Source organism: Tachysurus vachellii, chromosome 26 (assembly GCF_030014155.1).
Source record: "Tachysurus vachellii isolate PV-2020 chromosome 26, HZAU_Pvac_v1, whole genome shotgun sequence".
Lineage (NCBI taxonomy): Eukaryota > Metazoa > Chordata > Actinopteri > Siluriformes > Bagridae > Tachysurus > Tachysurus vachellii.
In genome coordinates this window covers 2824426-2839365 of record NC_083485.1, presented here as the reverse complement: position 1 = coordinate 2839365, position 14940 = coordinate 2824426, and the positions used below count along the sequence as shown (strand labels likewise).

Sequence of the window (14940 nt, the reverse complement as noted above, 5' to 3'; positions counted from 1 at the left end):
ATTAGACTAAATTATAAATGTCGAGGAAGCTTAGAACATATTTCATTTGAGTTGAAACAAATAAAGAAACAAAAAAATTCACATAAGTGTCTACTTCTGGATCAGATAAATGCAAAAGGGAAATATATTTAAGAATCAAAGAGTTAAAGGAATCTATAGTTTTCATTCCTTAAGGCGGTGGTGTCCAATCTTATCCAGAAAGGGCTGGTGTGGGTGCAGGTTTTCATTCCAACCAAGCAGAAGCAACAGCAGAGTCTATTAAAAGGCAAGAACAACTGATTAAACAGGTGGAATCAGACATGGCTTCTGCTTGGTTGGAATGAAAACCTGCACCCACACCAGCCCTTTGTGGATAAGATTGGACACCGCTGCCTTAAGGCAATATCTGGCAGTGAGAGGGTTAAGACCGAACACGAGACACAAATGAGAATGAAAGTGAAAGGTACAGAAGTTCTTGCAAAGCCTGAAGGACAGTTTGAAAGGCACGTATTGTTTGACTAATTGTGTGTGTGTGTGTATATGTCTTATTCATTCATTCATTCATCTTCTACCGTTTATCCAAACTACCTCGGGTCACGGGGAGCCTGTGCCTATCTCAGGCGTCATCGGGCATCAAGGCAGGATACACCCTGTATGGAGTGCCAACCCATCGCAGGGCACACACACACACACACACACACTCTCATTCACTCACGCAATCACACACTACGGACAATTTTCCAGAGATGCCAATCAACCTACCATGCATGTATTTGGACCGGGGGAGGAAACCGGAGTACCCGGAGGAAACCCCCGAGGCACGGGGAGAACATGCAAACTCCACACACACAAGGCGGAGGCGGGAATCGAACCCCCAACCCTGGAGGTGTGAGGCGACCGTGCTAACCACTAAGCCACCCTGTATGTCTTATGTATGTCACAAATAAAATGGGAATTTGAAAGCCAGACTTCATTCATTCATTCATCTTCTACCGCTTATCCGAACTACCTCGGGTCACGGGGAGCCTGTGCCTATCTCAGGCGTCATCGGGCATCAAGGCAGGATACACCCTGGACGGAGTGCCAACCCATCGCAGGGCACACACACTCTCATTCACTCATGCAATCACACACTAGGGACAATTTTTCCAGAGATGCCAATCAACCTACCATGCATGTCTTTGGACCGGGGGAGGAAACCGGAGTACCCGGAGGAAACCCCCGAGGCACGGGGAGAACATGCAAACTCCACACACACAAGGCGGAGGCGGGAATCGAACCCCCAACCCTGGAGGTGTGAGGCGACCGTGCTAACCACTAAGCCACCCTGTATGTCTTATGTATGTCACAAATAAAATGGGAATTTGAAAGCCAGACTTAAGACAGTAAATATTAAAAAATACCCAGCGTCTGGAACATGAATCCTGAATTTTTAAACATGCTACAGTACTGAGGTTTGAAGATCCAAGGAAAATATTCAACAACTTTCATTACAGTCAGCCATTGTGTTTTCCCACTAAAAAAAAGAAATGTGTGACAGTCTTATTAGGGGACATGTGCCTAGTCCCTATAAAGCCCTCTCTTCCATTACTCCCAAAAACATGAGTGTAATCCTGACAATATTACACTTATCTGCACATTTATAATCATGAATCTCATGCTGCTGTGTGTACATCGAATGTAAAGTAAGATTTCTGAGTATCCTACACAATTAATGACTCACTACACATAAATATCAAACAAACATTTGGGATTTTATTTTAAATTAGCTTCATTTAATTGAGGTTGATTTGTCTAAACCATACCAGAAAGCATATTTACATTTTTTTTTTGTTTTGATTTTGTATACAACACTTTTGTAAGATTAGTAACCCACAAATATAACCCATTTAGCCAAAGGTGTATTTACAGTAAGTGTTAAGGCACTTTGAATTGTAAGGCTTTGAGGTGTGTAATTTCCAATATAAAAGAACGTTCAGATCTGAGCCCAAATACAAACTTTAAAAATCAGGGCTTAAAATTAACATTTAAAAAAATGTCATTAGTGTGAATTTTTTTAACACTGTGGCTTGTTGGTTACAAAAAAAGCTTCTTCATTGTCATGTTAAAATAGAGCAATCTTCCAGGCTATGACTGTAGGGACACTTATGTCCTACTTAGGGCTCCTTCCTCCCCTTAAACCTTAGTGTGAAATGAAATATTGCTCCATTCAGGCCACATGTTTGAAATCACTGTAGAAAGACGGTACGGCCTTCACCTCTAGCCCTTCCTCTAGCCCTTCCTCTAGCCCTTCCTCCTCCTCTTCCACCTCTCATCATTACCGGTGCGTCATTCATCACACCCCTTCCTCGACCTCTTCCTATGCTAATATCTCCTCGTCCTCGTCCCCGTCCCCGCCCACGGCCCCTCCCACTTTCTCTATTTATCCTCGGGCCACGTCCTCTCATCCTCAAGCTAGTGAAGCGCTCGTTCAAGGACAGCTGGGTCTGCAAAAAAAATTTTAAAAAAATACAACAATTAAAATGTGACAAGTAGGAACAGATTTTCGTAGCATACAAGTGAAATGGTTTACTTTTCAAAACGGATCTACTATTAAATGTGACATCAAAGAGCAAGATAAATGCAAAACTGTACAAGCAGCCGGTGAAAGTAGGGTGTTAAATGGTGTTAAATTAGTGTGATGGTAGACCGCAATGAAGAAATCTGAAGTATAGAGTTTTTAAATTATGTAAATGACAAAATCAGAAAAAATGTGAAACAGAATTCATGGCATACATATGCTTCATTATACATTGTTCTGCATTACAGAATGCTATGTTGTGTGTGTGTGTGTGTGTGTACACACCTGGTTGGTGGTTGCTTTGTAATTGAAGTGCAGTTGGATGCCTTTGGGTGTTGGTCTACCGCTCACTGCCTCAGGTGACCTGCCCCCTAACACCGTACCACCCCGCTGAGGCCTCACCCTTACAAGGAAAAGAGAATTCAAATAATACTATATACCTAAAGTTCAATGGCAAAATTCACAACAAAATACACAAATAATTCTTTAATCCTATAAATCTCTGTTCAGGGCCTGTTTAGTAACCCTAATTCACCATCACTGCCATTTTGAGTCAATGCTGATTACACTTTTCCCAGTGGTCTGAGTACCGAAGGTTCCTGTTGCCACAAAACGTGCCGCACTATGTGTAGCTGGTGCTTGTAAGAGTAGTAATGCATTATACAGTCCCTCCAATTTTCATGCATTCAAGAAACCCCACATAACCCACCGTGGCACCATCTCCACGACTCCTGGCAAACCTAATCAGATACCAGCCGGGGTTCCTTTAGTTCTGACATATACTTTCCATCTACCCCAAGCCACATATGGAGGAACTTATCACCTAAGAACGTTTGTCATATTTTCAGCATCTCATCACCGATCACACACCCACTTAGTAGATAGCACAAACAGAATTATTACATTATTAAAAAATGTAAAATGATAAATGAAAAACTCACTGAGTCACAGGTGGTGGTTTTTCATTGGGCAGCGACACAGTTAATGTTGTCCCGGGAGTAGATGTAGATGTAGATGGAGTTCCCTGACTTTGCGAGAGAGTGCAAAAGAGAGCGTAATAAAGTGAGTATGTAGGAAAAACCATAGAGAAAATGGAAGAATTATGCATCAGTGTGCATAAGACATTCCATCAGATTTACTATATTTGTCTAAATATACATACCTTCTTATTTTTTGATATCTGTCCAATTTGCCAGTGCCTCTCGCAGCAGAAAACTACAAACAAATATGCAGTTATTGGAATCTACAACAATCCAACAAACCTTATTATTTTCATTGGTGTGGAAATGATAAAGCGATCAGCATACTTCTGAACTAACATACTTCTCTGTCTAATAAAAATGGTCTTCCACCTCTCTGGGGAACTCGCTGACCTCTTGCTGACAAAGCTCCTCTACAACATTATGAACAACACAACGATCAATATTAAGTTCAATATAATACACAATGAAAGTAATGGTCTTTATAATGCATATAAAAGCGATGGTCTTTTACCTGCTCAATCCTCCTCGTCCTCTCCCTCTCCCTCTCCCACGGAACGAGCCTCTAAATACTAAGGCCGTACTTTCATTTTGATGTTCTCCTGTCTGGGGGGAAAAAAAATCCCACTATTATTTCTGAATTTTCATATTATTGCTGCTTTTAAGCTTATGTAAATATAATCTTTTATTATTACATCCATTATGTCCATACCATCTTTTTACATCTACTGTATATTATTTTACGATTTTTAAAATGTCTATAAAGTCTGTATTTTTCAGTCCATGATATGGTGAATTCTACAAACCTTAGTACTAGCTCTGTTGAGAGGACTCAGGCCACTCGGTCTCCCAAAACCTCTGCTTCTGTTTAGCCCACGTGACCTAAATGGCCCTGAAATAATACAAATAATGAGCTCAGCCTTCTTTCTGTCAAGTTGACCTGCTAGATCATGAGATTACTTTTTAAAGCAATAGAACCATAAATGAATTTGGCTCAAAGGTGCCAATTTTCAATATTTTCCTAAATGTCAATAGATAGCAATGAACAAAGGGAATGCAGTTAGAAAGTTAGATGTAAACACAGAGTAATTCAGTACCCTGATACTGCAGCGAACCACGCCTGAGGCCTCTCTGTGCCTGCGGTGTCTGGTTAAGCTTCCTCAGTACATTATTCCTGTTTGTAACACGCCTGCTTCTTGCCCTGTTCGCAGCTCTGTTTGCTTTCTGCTCCATTTTATTCCGCTTGATGATTTCATCTGAAAGGAGGAAAGGAGAAAACTAGTCAGTCCGTTCACATTAAACACTACATTACAGGCTGAACATAAACATGGTGCAAGACAAAAACATGCACCTTAAAGGTGGTGTGCACGATGTTTGAAAGCCAATGTTGACGTTTGAAATCACCTAAACAAACACGTCCCTAACCCAAACGGGTGTCACCCCTGTTTTGATAGCTCCGCCCCACACATACATACGTAACCCAGGCATCTATTATGGCAGAACCTGCTGGGGCAGCTGGCCGAGGGGATATTTTTATCAGTAAATGAACACAATGAGTAATACTATGGTAATAAAGGTCAAATGTGTTTTTGTAGTACTGTGTGTTGTACCGTGAGAGGTTTAGCTCAGTTTCAAGACAACGTTTAATACCTAGAACCCAAGGCAGAGGTAACGGCAGCTATCCGCCATGTCAATCTTTCAATCTCAGCTAATGTCAAACATGCGCACTGAACACTCTCTCCGCCGCATTTTGAGAAGACACGCCCCTTTCTGCTCATTGGCTACACGTTTGTTTTGTCAGTCGGTCCGAAGCATTTTTGAAGCATTTCTCAAACATCGTGCACCCCACCTTTAATGTGAGGAAGATCTAGAGTCAGGTAACACTTGTAAAATTGAAATGGAGTCAAGAGCATGTGCAATGTGCACTAGGAAGAAAGGAGGTGAAGAACCTGGACAAGACCTTCGTTTCATCACCACCTTAACAGGGGTAAAATTTGCCTGTGGCAGATAATAAACAAATGCTTGTTGCCATTTTACGATGTAAAACTCAGACATTTTTAACGTTTTTAGTTTTAAAATCACACAGAACTAGTCATTTTGTAATCTCTGGAAATCTGGTTGTTATTCCAAAGGTTTAAAGACACAGTAGTACATAAACAGTCTGAAGTAAGTGTTTCACATAAGTGTTTTAAAATAATTAGTCTGTGGAGGAAAAAAATCCCCATGAAGCCTTAAAACAAATGTCTTCAGGGTTGAACAGCTGAGTCACAAAAAGCTTGGAGTTGTTGACTCAGTGAACTCAGGCAGGTGTTGGCTGTAGTAGGCAGAAGACAGACCGGAAATACGCAATGGCGTCTTCAGGATATGTTTTAAAAGTTTGTGTTTAATATAACAGCAGTTAAATGTGATGTTTTCATGTTTCATCTGAGTGAAATACAGCTCGTGCCACTATGACATTTTTACGAACACTTTTTTTTTTATGCTTCTGCCTTTCAGAAAACACTCCGAACAGCTTTCTTTCCTGTCAGCCACACAATAGCTTCACAATTCAGTCCCACCTAAATAAATTGCACAGTACAAACACGAACACGAACACGAACATAAACACGTACAATAATAAAGTAAAAGAAATGTAGCGCGTTCAGTGAAAGAGGATTAATGACGCTGTAAGTGTCTCGCGCACAATGCGGAAGTGAAAAAAAAAAACAAGGCGATTTCGAATCTGGAAACAAACTCGTGATTTTATGAACAGGAAAAAAAAAACAACAACAACAAAAAAAAGCATCGCTCTAACCGAGTGACATGTCGATTTTGTCCGCTTGAGACTCGTCCATCGGTTCTGAGAACTCGCTGTCTCCCATCTTTTTCCCGGTCAGGCGCGCGCGCGCTAACACTTTATGCGGTTAAAAGCACGATATCGTTTGTTTTTACCGACTAAATCAAACCGAGACTTGTAGCTCACGTATCCTCGCGTCACGCCATGCAAAGTGGACGTGTTGAACCAAACGTGAACGCTTGCTGTGAAAGTGCTTCGCCCTCATGTGGTGTGAATGAACAAGCCTAGAGCCCAAAAATAGCTCATGCTCTAACAGCTGAAGTGTCCAACAGATTAAACTGTGTCTATATATACTGTGTGCATGAGAAACACAACTCCATTGAGTTGCAATTATAATGTGTATTAATGTGTAATTGCAAAACTGTGAATATCAATCCTAGGTGTTAACTTCTTGTCCTCTTTGGTTCATTCATTTCATCCATTAAAAGTTACAGTAGTGAGTCTTGAGTGTAGCCATGATACAGTAGAAATAGTTAAGGGTTAAGCTCAAGGGCCCACATTGGAAGTGCTGGGAAATGAACCCATTAATGAATAAACAGTAATCCAGAATATGTTTACCCACTGAAATGTGTCGGTGTTACTGTCATTGTCGAAATCAGTGTTGATCACCGGTGGCTCAGTGGGTAAAGATTCTGGATTATTTAGTAATGGGTTCATTTCCCACCTTGGAAGTGCTGGGAAATGAACCCATTAATGAATAAACAGTAATCCAGAACCTTTACCCACTGAGCCACCGGTGACCAACACTGATTTCAACAGTGATACCGACACATTTCACATTTTTACTGGAGTCACGGAGCTTCTAAATCCTAAAGTTTTTCATCAACACAACACAGAACACACAAGTATAAGCTTACATGATTTATAGCCATCTTGGTTTTTTTTAGGTATTGAGTTTTAGAGCCATTTATTTCAAGTGACCATTCAAACAGGAAAAGAATTAAGTGACATTGACAGGGACATGTAAATTTAATTACCAGAAATATCTTTAAATATACTCCAATCATTAAAGAACTAAACTAAATTGAACAAAAACTATTTCATTTTACCGGGGATCTTCAATCTTATCTGCAAAATGCTGTTGTGACTGCTGGCTTTCATTACAACTAGACTTGAGCGTGAATGAAAGACAAATCTGATTAAACAAGTGAAATCTGGTGTAATCAGACCCTTACTGTAAAAGAACCTCACGTTCTGCTCTACAGCGCCACAAGTGGTCACAAAGTGACATTGGATGTTGTACTTGCTGGAACATTTACAGCCACCAGATGTCGCCAAAGCGCCAGTGCGGGTTTGTTCTTCTTTATTCGCGATCCACATAAAAAGAAATCAAACTAATTTGCACCTCACTGCAGCAGGTGTCTTTAAAATTGTTTTTTTTTTTTTTTTGGTCTACGTCGTGAGGAACACATGCACTCTAACACAAACAAAGAGAAACTGTGTCATCGGATGGACAAAAAAGAAAAGAAAAGAAAACAACAACAAAACAAAACAAAAAAAAAAAAAACCCGGACAACTGATGGAAATTAATGCAAAGAAGACACAAGCCCATGATTCATGGCAAAGGATCCTGCTTTCTTCCACATCACCATCCACAACACCTGTCTCCCTACCCCATCCCTCCCTCCCTCCGCCCCCATCATCCTCCAGCCCCCTCCCCGTCCTCTGCGCGCGGGGCGGAGCGGCTAAAAAAAAAATACCCCCTCGTTATTATCTTGAGCATATATTTCCTTTAAGAAGATGGCGGCGAGTCAGGGAGGAGCGGCAGCTGCGGCTGTCCTGCAGGGCCATCACTATCCAGCCGGACCACACTGGAGCTCGAACGGTGCGCCGCCTCCACCCCAACCACCGCACACCGCGCGCAGCCTGGACCGCGCTCTCGATGACGCCGCTTGCTCCGGAGTGCTGAACATCAGCGGGAGGAAACTGCGCGATTACCCGGGACTCAGCTACGATCTCACGGACACCACGCATGCAGGTGGGTCCGGTACACGTTCCTCATCTCCAGAACCTCTTAAACCGTGCGTGTGTGATTTTTCCCAGTTTCCCCTTGTTAGCATGCTAGCATGCGTGGCACAATAGGGCTATGGAAAACCGTATAAGTCTTTATATCAGAGCATCTCACTGGGTGCAATCTGGCTAAAATTTAAAGATCCTATGGGGGAAAAAATGGATCTTGGGATTTCTTCAGCTCTGTTGGGTTTACAGTCAATAAAATAGCCCCGTGTGCGTATTTCTGTCGCTTCCGAAATGGTTACAAAACGTAGTCGAAAGGCATGAATGAAGCACTGAAGCGCGCGCATGGAGTGCATTCGCATTTGCGTCCACTTTTATTATCGATCATGTTTAACGAGGTTTAATGGATTGAAATGCAAGATCTAACGCCAAAGGCTTCCTGAATGAAGACAAAAGATGCTGCTGCCTCTATAACGGCATCCAACTGGCCATCAGCGCCCTTTCCTCCACCAGCACCACCCCCTCCATCGTGCACGGATGCATTACACACAAGCCACACGGCATGAGCCATCAAAAGCCTTGTGGTGAATTATAATAAGATTTAAGCTTGTCGCGTGACCCTAATCCGGGTTTATAGACATGTCTGATACTATAGTAAGAACCTACTAAACACCACAGGGTTGAATTTTCTTCTGCATAAAAAATGATTTATTACAAATAAGCAGATTGGTTGAAAGAATCTAAAATCTCAGAGCATTTCTTCACCATGTCATCTGTTCATTTCTGTTCTGAATATACAGATAATATAAATAACAAATCGTTTTGTTGCAGTTTATTACAGGATTGTGACATTGTTGTATATAAACATCAGTTTAACGTTACATGTGATCGTGCGATACAGTTTCATACTGTTAACAAAATAAATTGCCACAAAATATTTTAGTATATAATGCACATTGATTGATTGATTGAATGATTTATAAACAATTAGCTAACCGCATGGAGCTTGTTTCGATCTAGAGAATTAACAATACTGTAATGTTTTTTGGAATAAACAGTTTTCGGATTAATGTTATATTTTGTAGTAGTGCAAAGTTTGTGTTACTTCTCAATGATTTGTGATTTTTTTTACCAACTCATATCATAGCGCTGTTGAATTCTCAATTTTGATTGGTTGGAAAGTTTTGATAACTTTTCTATAACGGTAGCTTTGCCAGTTGAGCCTGGTGTACCTTACATGTACATGAATGCACTTGTTCTAATAGATTCTTGTCTCTAAAGTAATCTAAGAGGTATAATAACACGTTCAAAATGTGCTGTTTAACAAAGAAGGATATACAATCATTAGTATGCTGAAGTCTTCTGTAAAATGATTTTTTTATGAAAGGAGTCACTGATGTCAGTGGTGTCAAGTTTTCCAACAAGGGAAAATCTTCAGGACAGAAGTGTTTTGACTTTATGGTTCTTGGTAACATGAAAATCTGCATTTGTAAATGTTATTTACTGTTAAATGTTAAAAAGAGAGGCTGGTGAGGGGATGGAAGGGTTTAACATAATGAACGACAGGGAGAGGGTTATGCGGGGTTAGACATCAACACTTAGCTGCACCGATGGACTTGGTAGTAACTAAATAAGGATGGCAGCTGTTTGTGTGTGTGTTTAAAGGAATTGATGATAAATGTCTCGGTAGACCAGACAACCAGATGAGGAAGTGATTTCATGACAGAGAAGCAGACTGATGCTGACTCAACAGCTGATTTCTCTCTCTCTCTCTCTCTCTCTCTCTCTCTCTCTCTCTCTCTCTCTCTCTCTCTCTCTCTCTCTCTCGCAATCTCTCTCTCTCTCTCTCTCTCTCTCTCTCTCTCTCTCTCACATACACACACACACACAAATACAAAGGCACAGACAGGTTAAAAACAGCTGAAGTGTGTTTTCTCATTGTGATTTCTTTAGTGTAACTGTTACTCAAAGTGTTTGCGCTCCAAACAATTTCAGACATAGTTTGACTGTTTGTGTGTGTGTGTGTGTGTGTGTGTGTGGGTGTGTGTGTGTCCCAGTGACCTACTTACTACTTCTGGATGGTGGGAGACAGTGTTTGGCAACAGTTAACACTGATTAGTAAATAAACGCTCATATAGCTGACCTCATTGTGTCACTAAACAGCCGCTCTTCATCCCGAAGTTCTTAATTAAATTGTTAGAACGTCCCAAAAGACTTAAACGAAGTGGCAAATCACCGTAAAACCTGATGTCTTCATTTGTGGGCCTGCTTTCATTACAGTTGGACTACATTGCTCTGTAAAGTAGACACTTAAGTTAAATGAATCACACACACTCTCTTCTCAAGCTCTTAGAGATCCAGTTTGAATGAATACCAAACACTTGCCTTTTTGCCTTTAACATTATTTATTATATAACAGTGATACAACAGTGCTGATATTTGTTTTTATAACATCATCGGACTGTAGTTTATACTTCAGGTTTATATTAATGAACTCATATGTTATTGTTTCCATAGTGAGAAGTTACTCAGAGACTTGTATTAACAGATTAATATACTTGTAAATGTATTGCTGGTTACTCTAACCGTTCATTATCCATGTACAAAGTCCAGCAAAACAGCCCTCTGTCTATGTCACTGTCCAGAAGATTATGCATTCACAGTATCATTCTGTCCGTTTTCTTGCCAGACGTCCTTTCAGAGACTGACTGCCTCAAAGAAGGCAAAAGAGGTTTTGAGGAAGTGGTTATGGCCTCGACAGGAACTGTCCATGTCTATTTATTCTGAGGGGATGTTTCTAAGTTTTGGTTCTCAGACAACACACACGCTAAAACTGCTAGAATGTTTACCTTTAAAAACACAGATCCAGGCTAATCACTATCAGAGTTTCATTATGAAGCTAATTTGAACTGACCTGTGTTGACTGACTTTGCAATTTATACCCCAAATGCTAGTTTTATTAAACAGATGCTAGTTAGCTACCTGCTTCCTGTGAGGCTGATTGTGCAGTATGCTTGAGGCCATGTATTTCCAAATGTCTGTCTCAGCAGTAAACTGACTTTATATTAGTAGCGTAATCACTAGCATTAGCTGGCACAAGCAGGTTATGTCTTTGGGTTGTCACTTTATCATTATTGTCTAATCTCATGATAAGAAATTAGATACATTTACTTGTATTTAATATATTTTCTCACAAATTTAACAGGATTCCAGTAACAGGTTCAGTGTTTTTAGCCTCCAGCATGCTGTTAACGGGGTTTAGGGTGAAGTCTTGAGGTAAAAAAAGTTTTCTTTTGTTAATTCTGCTTCAGCAACAGTATGTTTTGTTTACAAGACGTTTTAGCTGCTAACTTTAGTCTTTTACCCATATTTGTTAATCATTAATCTTTTATATGGGTGATAGATGAGCAGTTCTGTTACAGTGAGGATGAGGATGTGCAGGAAGGCAGCATTTTTGGCAGTATTTACATTCCTGAGGTAAAGTTTGGAGCTGCCATTCTGTGGAATGTTTAGAAGTCCAAACTAAGGCTAATGACTGGCTGTTAATAGTTAATGGTAATTAATATAGTGTTGGTCCTGAGGGTTAAATTTACAAAACATTTATTGCTTCACAATCTTTCTTCTTATGCAGTTTAACATTTTCAAAATATCTTCTGCTTTGTATTTGGAAAAGATCAATTAACCAAACAAATCTTTTTTTGTATTTTTAAATCATGCATTCACATTCAGGGAAATATCTGTCTATACTGTAGGGATGGTTTCAATCTCCATTGTCTTTATGTGGACAATTTCATGGTAGACTTGCATCAGCTGTGGCCTGTTTGACCTTCATGGGCCAACACACACACACACACACACACACACACACACACACACACACACACACACACACACTGTGTGGGGCTCTCTAGGGACTGAGGTAATTACGCTCGATCAGATATGCTTAGCCATTCTGTACCCCATCACCTTTGAACCCCAGCATTGTGTGTTATGCTCTTTGTAGTTGATATAACGGATGTGTTCAGAAGGCTGTTTTTTTAAACCACAGCAAAAACAACATTTCTGTTATTCTAGTTATCAGATGAGTTAAACAGTCTACTGACTGTTTTTAGGCTGTCCTGTCAGGCCTCGTTGGCGCAGTAGGCAGCGCGTCAGTCTCATAATCTGAAGGTCGTGAGTTCGAGCCTCACACGGGGCAGAAAGTTTTCCTTCAGTCGAAGCTACACAATCATTGAGGACACATTTCTCCTGGGATATGTGAGAATATCCAGGCGCAGCCTTGCGATCTATTCAGTTAGCAAAAAAGAAAGAGACTTGGACTGTGTCTGTTTCCATCCCCTTTATAGTTCTCCTTTTAAAAACTACACTTCCTTCCAGTGTGTAGAAAATAAACCTTTTTTATTTGATTTCACTTTGTAATGGACGATAAATGTCTTGAAGAGTTCACTCTGCCACAGGGACTTCCTGCTGATGTCAACACAAAATGCCATAATTCAAAGAAAAATTTGAAATGCATTTCCTCTCTCTCTCTCTCTCTCTCTCTCTCTCTCTCTCTCTCTCTCTGTCTCACACACACACACACACAAATATAAAGCCACTGACTTAGGTTAAAAACATCTGAAGTGTGTTCTCATTGTGATTTCTTTAGTTTTTGGGAATATAAGCTTCTGACTGCAAGCTGTGTGTCTGGAAAATTGATAAATTGACCTGTTTTTTAATAATGAAGTACAGATGACTAGTAAAATGTCTTTTTGTGACCTGACATTGGAATTTCAAATTGAAATTAAAATTCCAATTTTACTTGTCACATACATGATCATAGAGTATTACATGAAGCAAAATGTTTTTTTATGACTGTCTGTATTATAAAAAAATCAATACAGTACAATATAATAACATAATATAGTATTAGATATAAGATAAAATAAAGTAAAATTAACCGCACAAAACAGAGTAATGGAAAATAAAATGGCCGAATGGATTAACCAGTGAAACATAAATAAACAAAATATATATATATTTTAATGGTACGGTGACTGATGACATTTTTTCTATTTTTTTTTGTGACACAAGATTGGAATTCAGTGATGGTGTCTATTACACTCAGTGAAATACTGTTGGAATTCTTTGCCTTTCTGCATAGAATTTCTATTTATAACATCATGTTGGAATTCTGTGTAATCGTCCTTGGCATAATGACATCATGGAATTCCAAGGAAATCAGTTTATGACATATTATCAATGTAATTCTTGTTATGATACAGTATAACCACCTCTCTGGGTATAAAGTAGCTATGCATCAATACCATTCTGTATTCTGGCACCTCTGGAACTTCTCCTGGATGTCTAAACAGTAGAGTCACTGTCTGTCTGCGTGATATATTTCCGCCCACCTGAGATTAAGGCTCATTGTATGTTTACCAAGACAACAGTATCAAAAAAGTCAGAGATAGAGAGATAGAGCCACTTTTGTACGCCACTCTGGATTAGGGCGTTTGCCAAATGCAGTGAATGTAAATGTAAATGTAAATCACAGTAAAATTGAGTGGAACAATAGGGTTTCTAGTAATGCTGTAATTGGTAGACTCCAGAATCGAATATAAAAATATAGATCCCACTTAGCAGTTCCTGAGTCATACATTAAGTACTTGGCTCGAGGTTTGCTGGAAAAATAATTACATTAACCAGCATTTCTCAAGCCTTTTGCTGAAGGAAACACATTTAGTGTTGTGTTTCCTGGACTAACACACCCAGGCAAGCAAAACACACAGGACTGGAAAACACCAAGTAGCAGTTTTGCTTCAGTCTTGAGTGGAGCTACCAGCTGGATTAGGATCATCTGAGTTTAGCTGAGATGTGTGTGTGTGTGTGTGTGTGTGTGTGTGTGTGTGTGTGTCAGAGGAACTGACTGTGTTAATTTAAGAATACATGCTTTGATATGGCCTGTTGGAGAACGCAGTCTGAGAAGAGTATTCACACTCACACACACACACACACAAAGAGCACAGTGGATTTATTCAAATAGACTGAATTGGAATAAAGCATCTAATTCAAAAGGAGCTTTTGATGCGGATTCCTGACAGAATTCTGAGCTTTAAGTTCTTTAGAATGAATGATGTTCTTGGTTGGTCGTCGCTGTCATAAAAGTCTTTGCTGTTCAGTTCGCCATTTAGTGATAACGAGGTTCATCAGCATCGACCATTAGAACATGTTTTGTATAAACATGTGAACCTGACCCATGAATCCAGTCCTGTGTTGTTGTATTTTTTAGAAGTTTCCAGAGATTTCATGCATCACAAAGTGTTTCCTTTTGAATGCAAACTGTAAAGCAGTGAATCAGCCAATTTCAGATTGCAACCAATATTTCTATATTAAATCTGAGAATTCAGATTAATTGCACGTAATAGTAGAATTCAGCGAATGTCTTGTAGTAGCAGATAAATTCATTGAAATTCTCAGTAGAGTTCAGTACAGTATTTAGAATAGGAATGGCAGTCAGTGTTATCAAGGTAGAATTCATTGAAATTCTGGTTATAGCAGGTACATTTTATTGATATTCTGTTTTACATCATCAGTGGAGACCTTTGTGGGGGCCACGGTGGCTTAGTGGTTAGCACGTTCGCCTCACA

The 14940-nt window shown here is 39.8% G+C and overlaps 2 protein-coding genes and 1 non-coding gene across 5 annotated transcripts in view; 2 read left to right on the top strand and 1 right to left on the bottom strand.

Annotated features, from left to right (window-relative positions):
* Positions 1 to 1714: 1714 nt before the first annotated feature.
* Positions 1715 to 6575, bottom strand: si:dkey-17o15.2 (UAP56-interacting factor). Its single transcript, XM_060863471.1, has 9 exons — positions 6314 to 6575; positions 4617 to 4775; positions 4326 to 4411; positions 4034 to 4125; positions 3863 to 3932; positions 3702 to 3754; positions 3481 to 3567; positions 2825 to 2942; positions 1715 to 2465 (listed from the first exon to the last, which is right to left on the bottom strand). Exons 1-9 carry the CDS (start codon positions 6378 to 6380, stop codon positions 2208 to 2210), a joined length of 990 nt encoding a protein of 329 aa, XP_060719454.1. The 5' UTR covers positions 6381 to 6575; the 3' UTR covers positions 1715 to 2207.
* Positions 6576 to 8081: 1506 nt separating this feature from the next.
* Positions 8082 to 14940, top strand: part of lrch2 (leucine-rich repeats and calponin homology (CH) domain containing 2) — a 52102-nt gene continuing 45243 nt past the window's right edge. For all 3 annotated transcript variants that reach the window (XM_060863409.1, XM_060863408.1, XM_060863407.1), the window contains exon 1: positions 8082 to 8333. In XM_060863409.1, the coding sequence (XP_060719392.1) occupies positions 8096 to 8333 (238 nt within the window). In that variant the 5' untranslated portion in view covers positions 8082 to 8095. The remainder of the gene's footprint in view (positions 8334 to 14940) is intronic.
* trnam-cau (transfer RNA methionine (anticodon CAU)) lies at positions 12437 to 12509 on the top strand. The gene has a single exon. It is a non-coding gene; the product is annotated as a tRNA-Met (tRNA).

What these genes read in the sequence shown, in the direction of transcription:
- si:dkey-17o15.2 (XM_060863471.1), bottom strand. Translation starts at nt 6,380, where the DNA reads ATGGGAGACAGCGAGTTCTCAGAACCGATGGACGAGTCTCAAGCGGAC. An exon ending in GGACGAGGAGGATTGAGCAG is followed by an intron (nt 3,933 to 4,033) that starts GTAAAAGACCAT and finishes ATAATGTTGTAG; the next exon opens with AGGAGCTTTGTCAGCAAGAG. An exon ending in AGATATCAAAAAATAAGAAG is followed by an intron (nt 3,568 to 3,701) that starts GTATGTATATTT and finishes TCTCTCGCAAAG; the next exon opens with TCAGGGAACTCCATCTACAT.